This window comes from Ochotona princeps, chromosome 10 (assembly GCF_030435755.1).
Source record: "Ochotona princeps isolate mOchPri1 chromosome 10, mOchPri1.hap1, whole genome shotgun sequence".
Taxonomy (NCBI): domain Eukaryota; kingdom Metazoa; phylum Chordata; class Mammalia; order Lagomorpha; family Ochotonidae; genus Ochotona; species Ochotona princeps.
In genome coordinates, this window is record NC_080841.1 from 47,688,418 (window position 1) to 47,711,997 (window position 23,580).

The 23,580-nt window shown below is 38.6% G+C and overlaps 1 protein-coding gene across 1 annotated transcript in view; it reads left to right on the forward strand.

Annotated features, from left to right (window-relative positions):
- FMN2 (formin 2) overlaps positions 1 to 23,580 on the forward strand; it is a 293,706-nt gene that overhangs the window by 226,550 nt on the left and 43,576 nt on the right. Inside the window, exon 16 of the mRNA XM_058669764.1 lies at positions 2,835 to 2,886. Coding sequence (XP_058525747.1) covers positions 2,835 to 2,886 — 52 coding nt within the window. The remainder of the gene's footprint in view (positions 1 to 2,834; positions 2,887 to 23,580) is intronic.

Below are 23,580 nucleotides of genomic sequence, written 5' to 3' on the forward strand. Positions count from 1 at the left end.
TACTTTAAGATTTGGGGCATCGCATGTATGAGCTTCTGTATTCTCTATATAAATTTCAGAATTTTTGTTATTTTATTCCAATCCAGATTTATTTTGATAGGTCTAAGGACCTAAAGCAAGCACATTCTTCATTTATTATGAAGTTATCATCCTCAGTATATTTGAAAGAATTATGGCAGCAAGATGTTGGTGCTTTTATGCCATCAATATTTTGGAAAGTGAATTGTGCTCCTCAACGTTTCAGGAAGTTTTTCCTAAGATCTCCATACAAAATAATATCTTAGTTGCTTGGATTGTTGACTGTGCATCAGGAGTTGAAATATAAACCTAATGCACATTCTTTGATCTTTCATTTGATTGTTTATCAAGGCTGATTACATTTGAATACACAAATATTGCTAGCTTCAGAAACGTGTAGAAAGAGTGGATAATAGAACACTTTCAAGTATTCACTGCTGGTCCAGTTTTGCTTCATGATTGCAATACGGCATTAGGTTGGAGAGAGGCTCTGTTTTTTATGTCTTATTCCTTTGGTGATAGTCAGTCTTCAGCCACATTAAAGTGTTTTGTTTTTGGTCATCCTTCATCCAGAAAGGAAGCCAAATCTGTTTTGGAGTACATGAAAGAGAATCCGTATGAACAAGTGAAATTCACTTTATTCCACTCACCACAACATAGGGGCTTTTGTTGTCTAAAATAGCACTGAGTTTTCTTTATCTACATATGATGTTGAGATGATAAAACAGCAGTTGACTTACTCACTTAGACATCATATTGTATTCTGTCCCTTTAGGAATTTTAAGATCTTCTATTCCAAAATTTTAAAAGGCTTTTACGTATTAAGTCCCTGCTGATTACTGAAGGCACAATGCTAAATATCTTGTGTATGTTAACAGTTTAATCTGTTTGCCTGCGGTCACATAGCTAAGTTTAGTGGCAGAATGCAGATCTCTGGCATCTCAGTCTAGTGTGTTTTTCCATAATTCATTTGCTTGAGTCTTCTCAAGTAGTCCAGAAATTCTTTATTCCAATCTCAGTCTTAATCTCTGTATTTTACAAAGAGGGATAAAAAGTCATGCAAAGGCAATTGGAAAAATATCCTTTCTGAAAATGGTATGCATCACGGTGCTTTGTTATTTTTCCTTAAACAAACTTTATGTGGTTCTAGAATTGTTTCTGGAAGCAAATCATTTTTTATGTCAGGCAGCCCAGAGCAGATTTTTACAAGACAATATGTTCCTGCTGGAACCTTTTCAAAGTAAAATCATGGAACATTGATGCTATTTTTTAATATGACCTGTAAGTTTATGTAAACAATCTAAAGTACACAGAGGGAAAGGACAGAAAAAGAAATCTGCCGCCAGCTCAACTGAGCCCTGTGAGATTCTGACAATCCTGGCAGTGTGGCAGCATGACACTCGGTTACGACTCTGCAGATACTGTACAGACCTTCGAAAAAACACTGTCTCGAAGTTGTAAAACATTAACCAGCCCAAGCTGTAGTATTACGTTTTAAGTAGTAATAGAAACACTGTAACAATTCCCAAGAGACCATGGGTTTTATTTCATGCGTAGTTCTAATTTTTATAATCAATTTGCCCTGTTTAACTTTATCTTCTGATCTCTCCAAATGGTCTGTTCTTTCACAAGTCTCCTAAATTTTTAAGTTGATTTTTTTAATTTTTGGCTTTTTGTCTAAAGTTCAGAGACTTAATGTCATGAATCAGCTTAACAGATCAGAATTAACACTTCAGAATCTAATAGAAAGGACTGAAAACATTAGTGTTAAGTGCAGTAGGAGTACTGTTGACACTTGTATGTTGAATATATATGTGTAGAGGTGTGTGGAGTGGAGATGTGGGGCAATGTATAAATTCCTGGAATGCTTGGTTATTAAGAAAAATTTTGAAAAGGCATCGACATGCTTATTTTTCATGATGGGGTCCTTGTATGTGTGTATTAAGATCTATTTATTTGGAAGATATGATGACAACAAAGGTGGGATGTTTGAGAGGGGAAGAGAGAGAGACACAAGTGTTCTATCTGATTCATTAACCAGTCTGGGCCAAGCTGATTTCAGACATGAGGAACTCTTTCCTGGTCTCCCATGTGTGTATGGCAGAAAAAAAAATATTGGGGACATGGTCTGCTATTTCCCAAGTGCTTTTATTAGGAAATTGGTTTAGACTTGCAGTGTGGGTATGTGGGACATGGATGTCCTAAATTTAACCTAATGCATCACAATGACTCCTCTTCTCTGTGCTTTAAGCAATTTGTAATTATGACTTAATCTCTTTTCTAAATTTGATGTTTAGGTGTATGTCAAAACCATTCTTTATTGATGTTTTATAAAAAATGACAGCAAAAAATGGGGTATTGTCATATCTTCACTCCCAGAACATAGAATATCTATTCCCTTGTGATTTGGTACAGTGAGCACTGTTGAAACGAGGTCACAATTATGATGATGAAGAGAGTCCACATGTCATTGTGGTTTGGTTTTATTACTTGATGTTTGAACCTTTTATTTGAGGGACTGTTTTCCTACTAAGTTTGGGTGTTTAAATCCTGATATAATTAATGTAAATATGAAATGAATGTTTTCTCAAGTTGATAATGACTGATTTAAAGAAATTAGAATTTCAAAGGTTTATGTAACATCAATATCAATATCAATATCAACTTAGATAAAATATCATCTTAAATATAAATTTATGTCACAAATGAATTTAAAGTGCAATCCAGTATTAAATTAGTAAAAATTATGTTTTGTTTGAGATGGTATAGTGATTAATTATTGATCTTACCCAACCCATTTTACTTTGTATTTTCAGCTAAAATTGACCAAGAGACAGAGGAGAATTCACTGACAACGACACATAAATGGTGAGAAATTAATTTCCTTTAGTATTTTATCACTTCTTAAAACAGAGTTGTAAACTGCTTAGTATATCTCATCTCAGAAAATCAATTATCAACATAGTTTTTAACTTCAATCATTAACAAAAAGAAATATAATTATGTACTTTATTCCACCATGAATTCCTGAACTTTATGTTTGTAATTCTTGATGATGTAAAATTCTGTTAACTTCCAAATTATTGTGACTGGATTAGCACCTTCTCTTTAAAATTGAATTTCAGATTGTGAAAATAAATGAAAAAGAGAGATAAGAATCCTTTCCCAGAAAAAAAGATTGAAGCAGTTAGTTATAGAGAACTAATGACTTTTCCTATGGATCGTCAGAGGATAACACACAAAATTAACCAACACCTTTTCTAAAGAGAAACTCATTTACTCATTTTAAAAATTGATTGCTTAATTAAAAAGCAGAAACACAAAGACACAGACACCTTCCATCTGCTGGTTTATTCCCCAAAGGCCACCACAGTTAGGTCTGGCCCAGATGGAAGTCGGCAGCAAAGAACTCCATTCTGGTCTACCTTGTGGTAACAGGGCCTCAAATACTCAAGCCATCATCTCCTGTTCCCCAAACGCATTAACAGGAAGCTGGATCAGAAGTGGAGGAGACGCGTGGGGTGGGGAGGTGAATGTCCCCTAAGAATGGCTTAACTTGCTATGCCACAAAACTCACCACTACTTTTAAGTTTCCATTTGCCTATATTTTATTTTTATTTTTCTTCCACACTAATATCATCATTCTTTCTTGCCTGTATCTGGAGTCAGGGGAGAAACAAAAGGAGAATCCCCACCTAGCCTTCCACCCATCCCAGGTCCCCAATGTGAGGCACACTCCGAGGGTCCTGCTCAAGCTGTTTTGTTAGTTCAACAGTTCTGAATTGCTGCCAATCTTGCCATTCCAAGCATGATGAAATCTATTCAGAATCCATTGGCTGACATAATCTCCTCATGGTTGGGGTTCTGAGATCAGCAGTTCAGTTGGAGGGATCCCCAAAGAAACTTCGTCTGAGGTGATTCCAGACCTGATTCTTGTGTGTGTTTTCCAGTACTGAGTCCAGCACCATCCATCGCCCCAATCAGCCTATGCACATGCTGATCATTGCAATTGCTGGGTCAGTTCTGTTTCTAGTCCTGACTTCCACACATACCAATGGGTGCTACAATCCAGCCCAATCCTTCCCACTTCAAACTTGGCCCTCATGTAAACCAGTGGGAGCTGCAGCCTAGTTGGGGCAACTGCCCATAACTCCCACCATGCCTGCCCCTACCCTGATTCCCATGCATGCCAATATGTGCCACAGACTTGTTCAGTCTGTCCCACATCCCATTTAGTTCTTGTACATGTCAATGGGCATTGAAACCTAGTTCAACCCAACCAGCCCTATTATCCAGCCCACACACATACTGGCAGATGTCTTGCTATCTAGCCACCCCTGCCCCTGTCCTGGTTTTTGTGCTCTCCAATGGGAGTAGTAACCCAACATCCAACAATAAGAACAAGAATGGATTGAAAGCCAGCAAGGAGAGCTGGCCCATGGACCCACCAGTAGACGCAAGATCTGACATAGGGAAAAGGTTCTGATGGAGGAGCCTGGGCAACTCCTCTGTCAGGACACAGTCCTTGTAGATGAACGCAAGAACCATTATGGGACAGAACCCAGACTAGGGCAAAGAAAGATACCCACCAGCATACATTCGGCATAGGTCAGGGACAGATCAGACTGAACCAGTTCCCGTCACCTGCTGGTGAAACTGAGCACCAGAACAGAATGTGGGTCGGGCCAGGTTCAGTTGTGACACAAACCAGTGCACAGTACGGAATGCCAAGGCAAGGTGAGCGTACCAGCTGTAGCTGCTGCACCCAAATAGCGCATGTGAGAATCAGGGGGTGGGTGTGGCACAAAGCCGACAGGGAAATGTGGGCTCCCCTGTTGGACAACCACTCCAACCCAACTGGAAAGCATGAGTTGGGTTGGGGGCAGGCCAGACCAGGCAGGGCTACAACACCTGTGGGCCTCATGTGAGCCAGCCAAGTTGGGCTGACTGTTCCAACTGGTACAAGCAAAGTTAGAGTGGGTGAGGGTTGGTTGGGCTTTGCAGTGGCTGACACTGGGGGCTCTTTCTCTCAAGTTAAACTCCAGAATCACCTGGAGAGTGCATAGTCAGAGAGCAGGAGTGAGCCCATTAGGGAAACAGTGGTCACCTCCCTCTTGGTTTCCCACTCCCACTGGAGAGTATTTGCCTATACTTCATTAAGCAAGATTCCTTGAATTTTATGGACAGATAGGCCATATTTTGTTCTTACATAGAAATGAAATGTTGTTCTGGACAAATTGATAAACAGAGCTCACCAGTTTCTATGAAAAGATAAAATGAAATTAAGATCTTGAACTATAGTAAAAAGCAATTTCAAGTAAATACTGACTGATGAAAAAGCTGCTCATGAAACAGCCATCTTCTGAAATTAAGCAACTCTGAAACTCAAAAGTAAAAAGAAGGGGATCCGCATTGCCTCACGGTGGGTCAGATCATCACTTGCTGCAACACAATCCTGAATTAGAGTGTCTTTTTGAGTTCTAGATGCTATGCTACCATCCTGCTCACTGCTAATGCGTCTGTGAGGGCAGCACATCACAGTCCACTGCCACCTATGTGGGAAACCAGGATGGGGGTTTTGTGGCATCATGTCCTGGTCTGGCTCAGCCTCAGCTATTACAGCCATTTGGGTGGTAAACTAGTAGATGGAGAATTTCTCTCTGTGTAGTTCTGCTTTTCAAATAAAATATATAAATCTATAGAACTGAAAAATAACAGGTCATGTGAAACATTGGACATTTCCCCCAAAGAAATAAACTTGTTTGTGATGGTCTTACCAATCCTATGTAACGCGGACAATAAGAAAGAGTAATTCAGTGCGGGAAGGCAGTGTAAAAACCCTTGGCTTCCTGGTTTTTTTGAGTCAGTTCTGTCCCACAAATATGATGGTTTTATGCCTTTACCCAATGCCACTCCTAACACTATCATTTTATAGGAAATTAGTACCTATATTTTGGGAGAATATAGTGAGATAATTCATAACACATGCTTATTAAATACTTAGTGATCAACAAAGTTAATTGCTGTATTTTCATCTTTATCATAATTTTATTATAAGAAATCTGTTGGTATAAATAGAAAACATTCATATATTGGGCTCATATTATGAATCTGTGTTTCCCACTGTCCCCATTAAACTCAGTACTGGGTACATGGGCATAGTTCTGAGACATAATTTGGCATCATATTGTATGTTGGTACCTGCACCAAACTACTTGGAACTGTGACTCCAAGGATTTATCCTCATCTTTTGTCCTTAGCTATGAAAAAGAGAAATTGCACCCACAAATGTAGTTTAACAATCACTTCATGATAACTAAATAAAACGAATTAAATATATATGTAGAGCACCTACTCTGTGAAGGTTTTTTTGAAATTTCCTTTACATTTGCAAAATACCTATGTTTGGGAGACTGATTTACATAATGAATTCTTCCTAGCAAACAGTATGAAACTAAGGATAATTGTATGAGACAGTCATCATATTTTTGGAAATTTTTCTAAGGCCATAGCAGTAGTCATTCTTTTAAGAAATTCTGCTTTCAGTAAGACCAGTGCAAATCTCTCACACAAGAGCTAAAACGTTTGCTGCAATTCCAACTTAATATGTCTTTCCAATAAAAATAAATATCAATAACAAAAAATATATAAACTCAGACAGGAGCTCTAGTCAGGAGCCAGGGGCTGCCTCTCTTCATTGGTGACAATTTGAGATTGTGATTTTTCCTTGGCTCTTCAGACTGACTGCATGCACATCCTTGCACCTCTGGCTATTGCAAAAGCTCTGTTCTAAACTCATGGTGCAGGTAGGACCCAGGCCCTTCTCCAGCCCCTGCTTGGAGGGTGGGAGCTCCTCCCAAAATGCCACAGACTGAGTAGCTTCAGCGCCATCATTCAATGGCATGCACATGTTGTGTCCCACTAGTCGAAAGTCATGAAGGTCCAGGGATACCTGATCTGCCCTTACAGAAATGTTACTGTAGGAGAAGAGAAGCACAGTCCTACTTTGGATTTAGTTGTTTTATTTTATGGCTTATTGATTGACTGATTGATGACTTCAAAGTTAGAGTGACAAGAGAGGGAGAGTGATTTCCATCAGTTGGTTCATTGCTCAAACAAGAACTCCATTTAAGATTCTGACATAAGAAGACACAAGTACTTGGGCCATTATCTACTGCCTTACAGGTGTATTACCAGGAAGCTGTATCAGAAACAGAGTGGCCAGGGCTCTTATCTTCATTATAACATTGAATGTGGCATCCCACTGGCAGCCTAGTCAGCTGTGCCACAACACCTTCCCCTGGATTTAGATCTTGAGAAGTACATTGAATTTCTACCTAGAAGTCTACAACTCTTCCCAAGGGGCCTGATTTTATTTGGAGCAGAGCAAGAAGAGTTCCACACTGTAGAGCATTGTTGAAAACAATGGAGAACTTGGTGGAGACTAATTGAGAGGGCCCTCATAGTTCCGTGATATAATACCAAGAAGCAAAATAACAGAATAAAGGAAGATGATAATCTGGAAGGAGCCTTCTGCAAGTAATCTTCCTTGGAGACTGGGAAGGCTGTATATAATCCTATTTGGCTGTGACCACTCATGAATATCAGATCAGGATGTGGGACACACTTGTAAACATTCCCCAAGCTACCTAAGACTTTATCCATATGTGTTAAACGCCAAACTTATGCTGAGGGCTGAGCACCACCCCTGTGCAACCTCTGGCTGCATAATAAGCTATTATTACACTCGTAGGAAGCCGGGCTTTAAAATAAAGTCACATTTGCTCCTGCATTACAGTTATGTATTAACTACATACAAAACGAGCACGGTAGCACCTGTTGGGTTAACTGTTACTTTTGGGACTGTGTATATAGGCAGAGGCATTTCTCCTAGGTTGCTGGGACCAGACAGTCTGGCTGGCTCGCAATGATGCCTCTGAGGTAATAGTGGACTATGACCCAGGTTTTGGAGTCCTAGGTTCCATTCTCAGTTGTGAGACGTTTGTATCACATATACCACCCACTCCCAAGATTGAGTCATCAAATATAGTCTCTTACTTCATAAATAATTTTTTAGATACAAAGACCTAGTCTTAGATTTTGCTCCTCTTTGTGTTTGTACTGACCTAATAAATCCCTTTACCAGTGTAGCATAGTTCTCTCTCTCTCTACCTCTATCTCTCTCTCTCATACACACACACATTTGTACATATACACACATATAAATATATTTGACTTGTATTCCAGCTTGCTTAGGCCCTCGGGGAGAGAAAAGCTGAGAACATATACGTAGGCATGCATTTTCTCAGTCTTCCAAAACCTCCTGTTATTTTCATTGTGGATGTTCTTATTCTCTCCTTTATGTCTATTTTTGATGAGTTTATTTTGGATTTAAAATAGTATATAAGCAAAGTGTACTTGACCTGCTTGTTTAAATGCCCATAAAGTCGATCTTCATTTCCCAGTCTTCTGTTAGTTCTTTTACTTTGAGACAGAAAACACAAAAGAAAGTTCAAGTTATAGGACTATATTCAAAGCTCCCTAACCACAGGATTTTCCTGGTGAGGTTCTATTTTTATCTCAGGGATACTTTATAACTCAGTGTGGTTTTGTTTGCTTTACACTCTGTGGCAAGTGACCTGGTAACAGACTGGGGACAGATACGTATTCTTTAGTTTTTAGAGTGATTGAGAGTCATTTGTATATAGGTCGTTGCGATGGCAGAGGTGAGCTATCCAGGGCCTGCAGGGTCAGAGGATGATCATACGGTGACTGATCAGATTTCTGAGTACCAAGGAGAAATTCCCAACTTTTTGACGCAATTGAGTATCCCATTTAACCTGCACCATTACTGTGGAAGAAGACAGGATCGGTTCTGTGAAAGCCAAGCCCCTGGTGTTTTCTCTTAACTTCACACTGCTCCTCCAAAAATGCAGTTGGATCAACTGCAAGCTTATTCAAGTGTGTGTAATAAAGCCTTACTAGAAAAGCGTATTGATGTGAGCATGTCTTAGGAACTGCAGAACACATATGCGTGTGTGCGCACACACACACTCCATTTGTTTTAAAAGGAATTATACTCATTTGTCTTCATGTTCTAGTACATAAAAACTTGGCTCTTAATCCATTTAAAATGGATAAGTTGAATTTTTATCAAGAAAATACTTAGAATTATTTTCCAAAGTGATGTGTCTTTCAGATTCTTCTGTAATTTTGCAGTTACTTATAAATATTCAAAAGAATATGTTAGTACTTTTTAAAAGATTCCTTTATTTTTGTTTAGTGGAAAGGCAGTTCGGATTTATGGAGAGAACGTGAGATAGAGGGAAAGATCTTTCATCCACTGGTTCACTATTCCAAAGGGCCGCAACAGCTGCAATGGCTGGAGCTCAGCCGATCTGAAGCCAGGAGCGAGGAGCTTCTTCCAGGTCTCCTATGTGGGTGCAGGGTCCTAAGGCTTTGGCCCCTCCTCTGCTCCTTTTCTAGACCATAGGCAGGGAGCTGGAGAAAAGCAGCCTGGACACAAAATGACACCCACATGGGAGACCCATGCTTTTAAGGGGAGGATTTGATTGAGCCATTGCATCAGGCATAGTTACTATGTTTTTAAAGCAAGACAGATTTTTTTTTTCATGTTCCGGTTTTTAGCATAATAGTTTAAAATGCTAATGGTGCTTTTTTATGTATGTTGTCATTAATATGTATTAGTATGGAATGTGGAATTTTGAGCTGCCATTTCACATGAACAAAAGTACATATATTTCCAATCAATATTACGGTGCCACTGTTCAGTTTTTCCAGAAAGCAAGGCAGTTGGGCAGACAAATCTGGAACCATACCCAAAACCCAAGTGCAAATAGTGTGAGTGTATTGTCATCTTCAGATGATTTCTTTGGGCCAATCAAGTTATCAAAGTGTATTACATGATGAATTTTGGCAGAACGTTGTTGAGGTTGGCTGCATCCCATTGTGTGTGTTTATTTCAGCTTCTTCCTTTATTTTAATTAGCATATGCAGATTTCTTCCATTGAAAAAAGTATCGCTAGCCCAAATCTGATTGTTTTTCTTTTCCCATGAAATTACTTAGTGTCTATGTCAACTAACAGAAAAGGGAATGTGAAATCTTTGGCTTTTCCTACAAATGGACATTCCTCTATATAAAAAATTCATGAGATTTGAAGTTAAAAGTCTGGCTTAATAGCACCATTCACTGAGGTCTTTATTAGTGTACAAATTATGACTAACTTTCAACTTTTCTTTCAGTTTTTTCATCAATGTCTTTAAATTCCATATGAGAAACTGTATTTTTGTGTAAAATTGACTTTTTAAAAATATGTAGAACAGGTTTTGGAAACACTGCATTGTCGACTTTTCTGTTGCTTTCATTCTGGCATAAATAAAGCTTATTGAAATGAATACTCATAAATTTTGATTTGCCTCAGCTATTACATCAGATAACTTACACTTAACAGTAAATTTAGGTGACATTCTTAACAAGGGAAATCACGTCAAGAATGGCATATACAATTGCCATTTTCCTCTGTGAATAATGTAGATATACAACCCCTACCATTTTAAAATGATGCTTTACTAGGAAATTTATGGTTTTTCCTACAGATTAAAATGTTGGCTTCAAAGATGTTTGTGTTTGTGATAGAAATAAATGCTACTGAAATCTTTTATATAAAGATTTTTGTTTCAAAATGTTCCAGACTCACTCTATTCCCACGCTTTTGGGACCAAAAAGGAACTGGAAAGATTAAATGTAACTAATCCTCTGGCCACACAAAAAGACAATAGTGAATTCGGTGGAGAAGGAATTAGCACAGTCATCCGTCAAGAACTACTAAAATAGTGCTGAGTGTTGGCATGATGGTCTGATGAATATTTGATAGTTTAATGACTTAATCTCACGTGATCCATATCTTTATATTCTTGAGGAGAATATACCATGAGGTTCTCTCATCTCTCCTGTTCCACTTAAACTATGGTAATGGTGATTGGAAACAGCCAGAAATACAAAGCAAGAAATGGTAATGGGAGAAAGCACATTTGTGGAAGAACTTGAAATCACGCATTTTAAAAACTAAATACTATTCCTGCATGTGATGTTGCATGAGTGGGATTTTACCAAAGCCAAGATTACATAACTAATGAGTTGAAATGGAAAATTAATCTTTCGTGCAAAATAGAGATAAAAAGAAAAAAGGAAAGGGAGAAAGGAATGCCAGTCCCAGCGGTTTCGTATAGTGTGTAACCATTCATTCGTCATGGGAGCGAAAATATTTAATCAGTCCTGACCTGATGCACACATACTTTATCATGTTTAGTGACTTTTAAAGTGTCAGTTTGTAAAGTGTTTATCCAAGGAATGGACTTCTGGCACATGGATAAAATGAAAAGTGAAATGTTTAGTTCATAATAGGCATATTTTCCAGAATCTTTCTGAGTAACTATCCGGAGATGAATAGAAAGACTACAGGTCTGTGTTTATCTGGCTTATGCTGGCAGACATTGCAGGCTCCAGCCTGGTATTAAAACTGAAGTGACATGGAATATCTTTGCAAAACCCCCAAACAATGACATCATTCCCTTAACAATATTGATAAAGTAAAACACAGTTGGAGTTTGTTATTTCCCAATTTGGATTTCTTAGTTAACTACTTCAGATTCTGCCAGGAAGCCCATCCCAGTTAGGCATCCTCGAATAGATGGTGGAAGGCTATATTTCATACATTTTACCTTGAGGCCATGTGGTAAATTTTGGGTACAGCAGTTTTTCTGGCACAGATGGATTTTCTTCTGTGCTTGCATTCTCTCTCTCTCTCTCTTTTCTTAATAAATATCCATTTTCTGTCAACAATATCAGATTTTTCTGATACCCTTTGAGGATCTGCTGACTATTCTAAAAAGCCTGGTCTGAAGTGGTGGTCTGACCTGACATTTCTGTGTTGGGCTTGGTGCAGGATAGAAGGATATTCAGGTTTGCTTCTCAGAGTTTCAGGGTGTGTCCTTCCAGTTTTGATAGGTAATTTTAAGGAAAATGCATCAAAGAATCTTTCCTTTTAAAAAGTTGTGTTGTTAAGGGCTCGGCAGCGTGGCCTAGTGGCTAAGGTCCTTGCCTTGATCCCATATGCCCGCTGGTTCTAATCCCGGCAGCTCCACTTCCTCTCTATCTCTCCTCCTCTCAGTATATCTGACTTTGTAATGAAAATAAAATAAATCTTTAAAAAAAAAAGTTGTGTTGTTAAAACAGAAACTTTTCCTGTTGTATAGAAGTGAGATTTTTCCATCACATTATTTAAAAATATGTTTAGACTTTGCCTACACTAAAATGTCTATGAAGCCACACTTTTCTCCAAGTCGACAGATGTCACAATTCCCAGAAGCAAGAGAAATGAATTGAATTACCCTATTTTTTACTTGGGATTCTAATCAGTGTTTTTGAAACACATGTGATATATGAGATAGAAAGGTTGATAACATAAGAAAGAAAAGATATGCTAAATTATACACTAAAAACACAAGGTAGAAAGGGACAAATTAACAATAGAGATTATCATAACGCATTTTTTATGTAGTAGATTTTCCAGAAAAACCAGTTAAATAAATGTAGACTAAGATTCTTCTCTGAAGAAGGAGTGAAAGCATAAGAAAAGTGAAGTCATTCTCTGTGATTTCATCTATATACACATTTCACATTATACCCCAGAACACATTTCTTCTGGTCCTTCAAAATCCAAGGTAAAGGAAGAAATGCAGAGGGGCAGAAATGAGGGTGGGACAGTCCCAGGCCTCTGTGGCAAAGTGTGTGCTACTCTGTGAAGACCCACGTCCAGGGAAACAAGCGTGGGGTGTAACTCCTGGGCTTGCTCTCCTTGCTGCTTTTGTTGTTTTCTATTCTAGTTTGTTTTTTGTTTGTTGGTATTAAGACTATACCTCAATTTTCTCTTTTTAAAAATTAGGACAGTACTAAATCAGTGCCTGATATACAGTAAGCACAATACAACTTGTTGACATTCTTACTTTTTGATGCCTTTGCTAATGGCCTACCACAAATACCTCACGTCTGAATATTTTCTGTAGCTAATGAAAATATGCAAAAGTGTGAAGCTAACTGATTCCCGGAGAGATTACATGAGCTCAGGGAGCTTATTGACTTCACAACCTGGGATAACAGTGAGTCAAGTTTAGTAAAGTCAAGATAAGGAAGAAAAAAAAACCAACTTAGTACCTTTTGGGGGGGAGGGTGATTAGAATAGTGTTCAAATCTGTGGGGGGTTTTCCTTCCAAGATTTACTTCTCTTTATTGGAAAGGCAGATTTACAGAGAGAGAAAGATCTGCCGTCCACTGATTCACTCCCCAAATGGCCACGTCAGCCTCATCTGAGCTGATCCAAAGCCAGGAGCATCTTCCCAAACTCCACATAGGTACAGGGTCTCAAGGCCTTGGGCCATCTTCCACTGCTTTCCCAGGCCACAAGCAAGGAGCTGGATGCGAAGAGGAGCAGCCTGGACACAATCAAGGGCCCGTTCAGGATGCCGCCACTTGTTTGTGGAACGTTAAACAGTAGTCATGGTGGCAGTTCCTGGAATACTGTTACAGATATACCCATGCTGAAAACATAATTTGATTAATATTCAGTGACTTGAATAGGATGAATGTTTTCGTGATGAAAATGTTAATATAAAACATTGATATATTCTCATTTTGGGAGGTCTGCTCTTACCGGTTTATATTTAAAAGTAGCTTAAATCATGTTTTTAGACTGAGTTGCTTTCCATTTGTCTTGGAAGATAATAGGACCATGGACATAGGCCAGCAGAACACACAGCTACATTAAACTCACAAACGTACAACCAGAGTTAGAGGTGTGAAGTAATAAGATAAATATGTGCACCCTTTAAGTTGGGCAGAGCAACACATTCCAGGTCTATAACAAACTGCTAATTGTGAGGTTCCTAGTTTCCTTCATTTGTCCTGGGAATTCAGTGTGATCATGTAACTATTGTCTTTAATTCACTCAGTAAATATGCAGAAAGTGTGAAATCTCCACAAGTGTTTTTTTTGCCCCAAATAGTGTGTGTGTGTGTGTGTGTGTGTGTGTATAGTGTGTGTGTGTATATATATATATATATATGTATATTTGCTGCTTTTCAAGCAACGATTTCCTTCAGAGGTCCAAGGATTTCCACGACTGCTGTCCTGCCTCCTCATGTCCCAACCCAACCAAGGGGACAGCTCATTCCTGGTCAGAGTCTTCTAAGGGGAAGCACTAGCATATTTACAAAGAAAATATTTTTGAATCCCTCTGGTAATCATGTGGCATGAAATTTTGCATCCATACTGCTTTTTGAAACAAAAGGGTTGTTACTGGCACATAAAACCCTAGATTAGTGTGAACAGATACAGATTTTGGCGTGCTGTTTCCAGAAAATTGTCTCTACTATATAGTGTTTAAACTACTAAACAGTTCCCTAAGTGACTAGAAGTTAATTTTTAATGTTATGAAAATATATCCTCCTAAAATAATTAGTAAGCTTCTTTTTGGTTGTTGTTTGTAGTCTTTCTGTCTATTGAATATATCATACAAGTGTTTCTGAGAAGAAGTCATTAAGTTGGTCAAAGTTACTTGGTATGAGAACACTGTAAGTAAGTTAAAGAGACAGTGTTTGACATAGTTTGCAAAGTTGATCTAGAAAGGTATGAAAAAGTAGAACAGAAGATTCTTATCAGGAGGCCAACAACCTGCCAGAAAGAGCATGGAATGAGACATCTGAACATGGTTAACAGGGACAGCTGAAATTATAAATTAATTTCAATAGGTAGGAACTAGAAAATCAGAGGACATAAAAAGATTTTCAGTTAGCTATCACCCCAGTGTTTGAATATTCAATAGAACATCATACCCACCTTTTTTCTTGTAAAACCTGCAAGTTAGACTTTGCTTTTCAGTATTGATTTTTTTCTCTTCAATCCTTCAATGATGTTTAAAAGTGTAGTTGAATATTTGTGTATTTATTTGACATATCTTTTGGTTTAGAGAACTTTTATAGAGATTTGTAAAAAAAAAAAACACAAAGTACTCTAATACTCATATGAGTCAAGATGCTGATTATAACCAAAAAGAAGAAAATGTTTGCTTCTTTTGAAGTTTTTCAAATTGTCCAAAGTTATGATTTGGAAGAGAAACATAAACTTATTGATTGACCTATATGTTTTCACAATCTGTTATTTTAGAATCTACTTAGTATTAGTATTAGTATTAGTATTTTTTTAACAGACTCCTTAGTTTTCATGATACAGCTCCCTAGGCTAAGGGAGTTTCTGCTTTGACCCTCCCAACCTCCACTGTATGCCCCTATATTGTAACAATAGTTTAGTCCCACAACAGTCACAAGTTCATCATTCTGTTATTTGAGAGTATCTTGACGTTGTAAACATAGAATGGTATAAAGTCCAGCATTTTAGTGTCATGATATATTTAGCAGTTTCATCGGGAGTCCATCTTTTATTCAAAAGTAGAGATACATAATTTCCATTCCTAGGTATGAGTATAACATTTACCTCTTGTTAGTTTCAAAACTCATGCAACTTTTTTCTTTTTCCTGTTATTCATATCTCGTAAGTTCCTGGTTGGATAATGATGATAAATTGAGGTAATATTTACAGTGTGTTTCATGTATCTGTGGGCTCCACATCTGCAAATTTAAACAACCACATATGGAAAACATTCAAAAAATATATTTATACTAATTCTGAGCAGTTACTCATGTTGTTCCCTGTTACTATTCCCTAAATAATACAGCATAACAATTATTTATATTGTGTTAGATGTTATAAGTGATCTTAACTAGACCCGAAGTATATAGGAAGTTACGTGCAGGTTATCTGCACTACTAGTCTGTTTCACATAATGAATTTGAGCATCTTCAACCTTTTATATGCTTGAGTGTCCTGGAAGAAAGCCTGGAGCATACCAGAGGATGGTGATGTGCCAAACCTCTATGTTTTATTTGAGACTTATGTTTTATCACCTCTTCTATTTATGTGGCTAAAGTATAATCTGAGAATATAAGTTGAGGAAATTTTAACTTCATTTTAAAAACAACTTCTCTATTTACAGTGTGTATTTGCATAGAACATTTTACATTGTTACATTGTTAAAAGTGCTTGTTATACATAACACTATGCAATATATGAAGTTGTGTTTTAATGGATAATGCGTAAGAGTGCTTCAATTCGTTAACTATAAACACCTGGGTTTTTTTTACTGCCATCTGAAAGTCATATACATATAATTATTCAACATTATAGTATTTGTTTAGCTCCATCAGTTATCCTGTATCACACATTTTTAAGAGACATACCCAAATAATAAGTAAAACATGTAAAAAAGTACTAAATAGGGATAATTGCCTTTATTGAGATACTGACCCTAAAGTGGTTAGATATTAAACTGAATTAAATGATGAGATTTTTCCCTTACTGTATGTTTTGAGTCAAAATGTATGTAACATGTGAGCAAAATCATATCTGAGTAATTTTTGTAATAAAATGCTTATAAAACTGGCAACCATAAGTAATTTAGTGTTGTTTTGATACTTTAAAAAATGATTTTAAATACTTTTTTATGTATGTGAAAGAGTTCTAGAGATGGAAGAAAGAGATTGCTCTTCCAGAAAACCCCAGGTATACCCCCGTTGCCAGGACTTCTGCCATGGACTTCTTCCATCCCATGTGGTAGACCCAGATGGGGGTGGGTGACCTCAGAGTTCTTGGCCTCCGAAGGCACTCCAATTCCCCATGGTCTCCTTGGTAGTTGGGGTGTAGTCCTCAGTGCTCATACTGATAGTCCTTGCTGAGCATCTGGGAGTCTTCAGGGTTGGGATACAAGCCTCCTCCTGTCCGCCTGCTCCACTCTGGGGTCCTCCCCTGCTCTGTGCATATGACCTCCTGTTAAGAGGTTGTTAGGATCGCTCCTGATTCCCCCCCATATGCCGTTGTAGTTTTTCTATTGTCTAATGCTGATTCGAGTCTGTTGTCTATGAGTTACCAGTTATGATCCTAATAGGTTATACTTCCCGTCTTCCTCACACCTTCTAGGGTGATGTAAGATTTCTCTGCTCTCCCTCCCCATTTCCGAGTAGCATAGGGCCTTTTACAATTCTTTGATGTAGATCATAAGCAGTCTGACTCATAGCGATTGTTGGTATGGAAATTGTAAACTACTTCTCTCAGATTTGGAGAGGAATAGCAGTCGGGGGGTTGTAGTCCCAAAGCATGAGAAAATGATGGTGTAATTACTGGTGACTGGGAAAAAATTAGAATCATGGAAGGATTTGAGTAAGCATAAGTAATGTTAGGAACTTCATAAAAAATAAGGCGTAGTGAAATAACGAGGAAATCCGGTTGGAATCGGCACTGGAAGACAAGGGCTGGAGTGCCTCCCTTTATTGATTCCCTGAAATTGGGAGGGTAGGAAATAGGTGAATGTTGAAAGTGAACGGTATTATAGGTAGCATTGTATGTCTGGTGAAAGCCATACTTTATAAAGAAAAGTTAGCAAAAAACCTTTTGGAGAAAGAGGTGGGAACATACTTATTTCCCTCTCACTAAATACAAAGGAATCTACAAACCCTACATATAAAGTTATTAGGGGCTAGAGTTATGGCATAGCCTCTGCCTGCAGTTCTGGCACCCCATGTGGGTGCTGCTTTATATCCCAGCTACCCCACTTCTAATGCAGATCCCTGTGAAAGGGCACAAAAGAAAGAAGCAGAAGGTGGCCCCAGTTCTTGGGCCTGTGACAGCCATGCAGGAAACTCGATGAAATTCCTTGCTCCCAGCTTCAGCGTTGACCAGTCCTAGCCACGTGGCCATTTGGGGTATGACCCAACAGATGGACACCAAGGACATGCTACAAGAAACAGAAATGGTGTGAGGCTTGTATTTCAAAAGATGGTCATGCTTGTGAACCAACCATGGTGGAGTGGAGTCTCCTAGCAATAGCACAAGAACTGGAGTGCTTCCTTGTAGAATTATTTTAAGGGCAAGAGATAATTAGCCAGCCCTCCATGGAACGTTGTTGTAGTTCAGCTTTTCTAACTTAGCCTCGAAGAATGCTGCTTTGGCCTGCTTAGGAATGGGTAAGAAAACCCTGGCTTGCATTTTATTGGGAGGAGCACATAATTTCCTCTGGAAAAGAAGAGAGGAACAGTTGATTGGAAAAAAAGAGAAGAATGCTTGGATATAAGACTATTGGATGGTTATCAAAGTCATTCAGTGATATCTATTATCACAGAATGGCATCTTCTAAATGACATGCTTTGTATTTTGATGTTCACCACTCATAGGAAGTTTACTTTTTTCGTATGAACTAAAAATGCCATGATTTTCTTTCGTGCTACCAATTGTGTTTGTGTCTTCAAAATGTTAGGTTGCAAACAATGTAATTAGCTCACAAGTATTTCTGCTGTAGTGTTTATTTTCTAACTCAACTGCCATGAAGGTGCTCACTTAACTCTTATAAAAAAAAGGTATTCCACTCAGTGTATCAATGCTATGCAGTTTTCTACATGCCAGGAATATCTTACAAATGTTGTCGGGCTAGTAGAGCACAGATTTATCCAAGCACTGAGAGTACATTTTTTAAATGCCAAATGTTATTTGGTTATTATTATTTTCTTTTTCCAGAATCACATTTCTGAATTTGCCTCATGGTAAAATTTAGATATTTGTGAACTTGGTTGTAATGAATCACTAGTACCTGTGAAAGGGGCTTCACTACAAATCAAAATATATATCTCTTCCTTCGATGGCATCTCTATCTCAGACAAGAATGGGAGGGTTTTGCCGCGCTTTGCCGGCCTATTCTCAGCATTCTTGTAAGGAATGGGCAGGATAATTCATTTTGCCCTTTTTACAGAAGAGAATAGGAGAACTTTACTTCTGTTAAATTACTTCTTCAGTTTCAAGAAGCATGGTAACACAGCGCCAAGAATGGGAACTCAGTTCTCTTTAAGAGTTGAATGTTAGTTGTACTCTATTGCACAATCATCAGACTGAATTGGGAAGATTTGAAGCCAAAATCAATGAAATGAGGGTTTTGTAGGGATGTTTTGCTTCTATTTAATTCTTCCAAATAATAATCTCATCATCATGTTCTTGCCCTTCCTACTTACTATCCAATAATGCTGTGAGGAAGAATATAACAATAAATAGTAAAATACCTTATGAGTTATATGGCAACATATAAATGTGATATATATATTTATATTATTTGCATGTATGTATGTAATTGTTGTCTCTAAATTGATGAAACTTCAAGCACACAGAAGTAAGAAAATAGCATTGGTAAACTCATAGAAATTATTATTTTTTTTTTAAAGATTTGTTTTATTTTTTTATTACAAAGTCAAATATACTGAGAGGAGGAGAGACAGAGAGGAAATGGAGCTGCCGGGATTAGAACCAGCGGCCACATGGGATCAAGGCGAGGACCTTAGCCACCAGGCCACACCGCCAAGCCTGAAATTATTTTTTAAAGAGTTACTACGTATGTATTTATCAGAAAGTCAGGGCTGCAGGGAGAAAGAGAAAGAAAGATTTTATCAACTGGTTCACTCCCCCAAATGCCATCAACAGTCAGGTCTGGACCAGGCAAACGCCATAAACCAGGAATTCCATCTGGGTCTCCTATAAGATTGGTAAGAATCCAGGTACCTGAACCATCACCCACTGGCTTCCATTTACATTAGCAGGAAGCTGTATGACAGGGACAGATTAGCCAGGAGTTGACCCACACATGTTGATAGGAGAAGTGAATATCCTAAGAGCAGGCTTCAGCTGCTGCACTACTCTGCTAACCCTGAAGTCTGTTACTTTGACTCCACATCAGCACTTCCATCCAAATGTTCAGCTCACAAGCAGTTAGTGAAGATTTTTTTAAGGCTTGTGTAAAATCTAGCTGTTTTTATCAGAGGTAAGTTCATCTTGTCCCTGACAAACACCATTAGCATTGATGGAGTGCAGCAGGATTTCTACAGCAGTGACAAAAATCATCTTCATTGGAAAAATGGTTTTGATTGATTGTTGAATTGAAGAGCATCTCTTACCCGGGAAACCTGTCTTACATGTATATAAACATAATTATTCTCACAGTATGAAGTTCTTACAATTTACTCCTGTATGTGTAATGCAAATATTATGAACACCTTAGCGTCTAAGGAAAGTGTTCAGCATGACATGCCTGAAATGTGTACAGTTAGACGAAATTGATGATTTGGTGGAATCCAGTAAACATTTGTTGAGAGATTAATAAGAGCAAAAGAGTGGCAATAGGAGCTGCAGTTTATTAATGTGTGTTCCTGTCCTCAAAGCAACTTCATATTGGCACACAAACATGATCAGATACATTCTTCCAAGAAGGTTCTTTCAAATATTCAGTTTATCTGCTCACATTCCTGCCCTCTTTCCTTCTCTGCTCCACTTTAGCTACTCACACCCCCACTCCATAGAGTTAAGACTGAAACCCTTTCCTCTTTCTACATATGAAACTTCTGCATACACCTGTCTTCTCCTTTTTCTTCCAATATAGGAGAAGTATCCCCAATCCCCATAAGAATTTCCTTTGCAGTATTTTGCTTCCTGAATTCAGCTTCTTCAAGCCATTACTGTATTAGTCTCACTATTATCATATTATGGCAAATGCAGTAATAAGAGAAACAAATCCAAAACTCCTGGAGTATTCATTCTTTCTTTATTCCTTTTCTTTTCTTGTTGACAGTCAGTGAGACAGCCATACAGAGTTCCCTTGATTCTGTTCACTCCCCCAGATTCCTATAATAAGCAAGACTGGACTGGGCTGGGCCCAGTTTTGTATGTGGGTAACATGACCATAACTATTTGAGCAATTGCCTGCTGCCTGTTAGGGTCTGTTCTGGCAAAAAACCTGGAATTGGGTTTTAGACCAGGGAATTGAATCCAGGCATTCCAATATGGGACATGGGTATGTTAACTGCTAGAACAGGCATTCACCCCTCTGTCTCTGCTGTTTATAATGAACTCATTTGCTCCTGTAGATGACATGCTCTGTTACCCTTCTCCACACTACTGACAGGTCAAGCCCCCTTGATTTTGTCTCTTATTGTGGTCATTGTTTTTGCCAGACTTCAGGTCACTGATGTTCATCATTTGACCACTGTCACCTTGGGGCCCCCATTATCCCACTGAATTTTTTTTTTTATTAATTACATTGTATTATGTGACACAGTTTCATAGGTACTTGGATTCTCCCTACCCATCCCCAAACCCTCCCACCATGGTGGATTCCTCCACCTTGTTGCATAACCACAGCTCAAGTTCAGTTGAGATTCCCCCATTGCAAGCGTATACCAAACATAGAGTCCAGCATTTTATTGTCCAGTCAAGTTCAACAGCTTCTTAGGTATACCCTCTCTGGTCTGAAGGCAGAGCCAGCAGAGTATCATCCCGATCAGTTAAAAGCTCCAACATACCATCAGCAAAAATGTACATCATTATGGAATTAATTGACATAGTAATCAATATGTTAAAAATAAATGCGAGTTCTTAACCACCTTCTGTGACCACCTCATTAACATTTCAATTTTAGTTTATACACAACATATAACATACATAACATAACATGTTATACATAACATCATATCTTTTTTTTAAAAGATTTATTCATTTTATTACAGCCAGATATACAGAGAGGAGGAGAGACAGAGAGGAAGATCTTCCGTCCGATGATTCACTCCCCAAGTGAGCCGCAACGGGCCGGTGCGCGCCAATCCGATGCCGGGAACCTGGAACCTCTTCCGGGTCTCCCACGCGGGTGCAGTGTCCCAATGCATTGGGCGGTCCTCAACTGCTTTCCCAGGCCACAAGCAGGTAGCTGGATGGAAGTGGAGCTGCCGGGATTAGAACTGGCGCCCATATGGGATCCCGGGGCTTTCAAGGCGAGGACTTTAGCTGCTAGGCCACGCCGCCGGGCCCTACATCATATCATCTTAAATTAAGGCAAACGTGTGGTATTTAACCTTTTGGGATTGGCTCATTTCCCTTAGCATTATGGTTTCCAGTTTGGCCCATTTGGCCACAAAGAACTGCATTTTATTTTTTTTAATAGCTGAGTAGTATTCCATGGAGTAGATGAACCATAGCTTTCTTATCCAATCCTCTGCTGATGGGCATTTTGGCTGCTTTCATGTTTTTGCAATTACTGATTGTGCTGCTATGAACATAGGAGTGCATGTTGGTTTCTCATAAAACAAGTGTTCTGGATATATTCCTAGGAGTGCTATTGCTGGATCATATGGTATGTTGATTTTGAGTTGTTTGAATGTTCTCCATACTGATTTCCATAGAGGCTGTACCAGCCTGCAGCCCCACCAGCAGTGGAGTAGGGTTCCCTTTTCCCTGCAACCTCGCAACAAGTGTTGTTGGTGTTTTTATTCATGTGGGCCAGTCTTACTGGCATTAGGTGGTACCTCATTGATGTTTTAATTTGGATTTCCCTTATTGCCAGGGAACTTGAGCATTTTTTCATATGTTTATTTGCCATTTGGGTTTGTTCCTTTGTGACGTGTCTGCCCATTTCCCGTGCCCATTTCTTGAGTGGCTTGTTTGTTTTGACCTTTTGGTTGTTTTGTAGCTCTTTGTATATTCTGGAGATTAGCCCTCTATCACCTACGTAGTGCGTGAAGATCTCCCATTCTGTGGGTTGCTTTTTTACTTTGTTGATTATTTCCCTTGCTGTACAGAAGCTTCTTAGTTTGATGAGGTCCCATTTGTTTATTCTGGTCTTGATTGCTATTGCCTTTGGTGTCCTTTTTAGGAAGTCGGGACCTACCCCTAGATCTTGCAGAGTATTTCCAACATTTTCTTCCAAAAGTTTGAAGGTTTCTGGATGTAGGTTTAGATCTGTTATCCATTTAGATTTGATCTTAGTGTATGGTGAGAGATGTGGGTCTATCTTTTTGTTTCTGCAGGCTATTAACCAGTTGTCCCAACAGCATTTATTGAACAGACCTTCCCATTTGCCTGGATTGTCGTTTGTCTTTTTGTCAGATTATTTGGCTGTATCTGTTTGGGTTCCCTTCTGGTGTTTCTATTCTGCTCCATTGATCTACCTCTCTATCTTTGCGCCAGTACCAGGCAGTTTGGATAACCACTGCCCTATAGTATGTCCAGAGGTCCAGAACTGCTAACTTCCTGTTCTTCAGGATGGTTCTAGCTATTCGTGGTTTTTTGTGTTTCCAGATGAACCTTTGAATCATTGTTTCCAGTTCCATGAAGAATGTTTTGGGCAATTTGATTGTATCCCACTGAATTTTAATGATCATAGCTATCTGACCTCGTCCCAACATCCTTGGCCTACAGAAAATTTTCAGTTGTTCTGCTCAGCAATACTGGTCTTTTTACTGATACATTCTTGAAGGCCTTGGTAAGTGTCAGGACCTCTGTAATCTCATAGAATAATCCACCTCTCAGTTTTCTGGACTCCCATAACATGTAGGCGTGTGCATGTGTCTCTT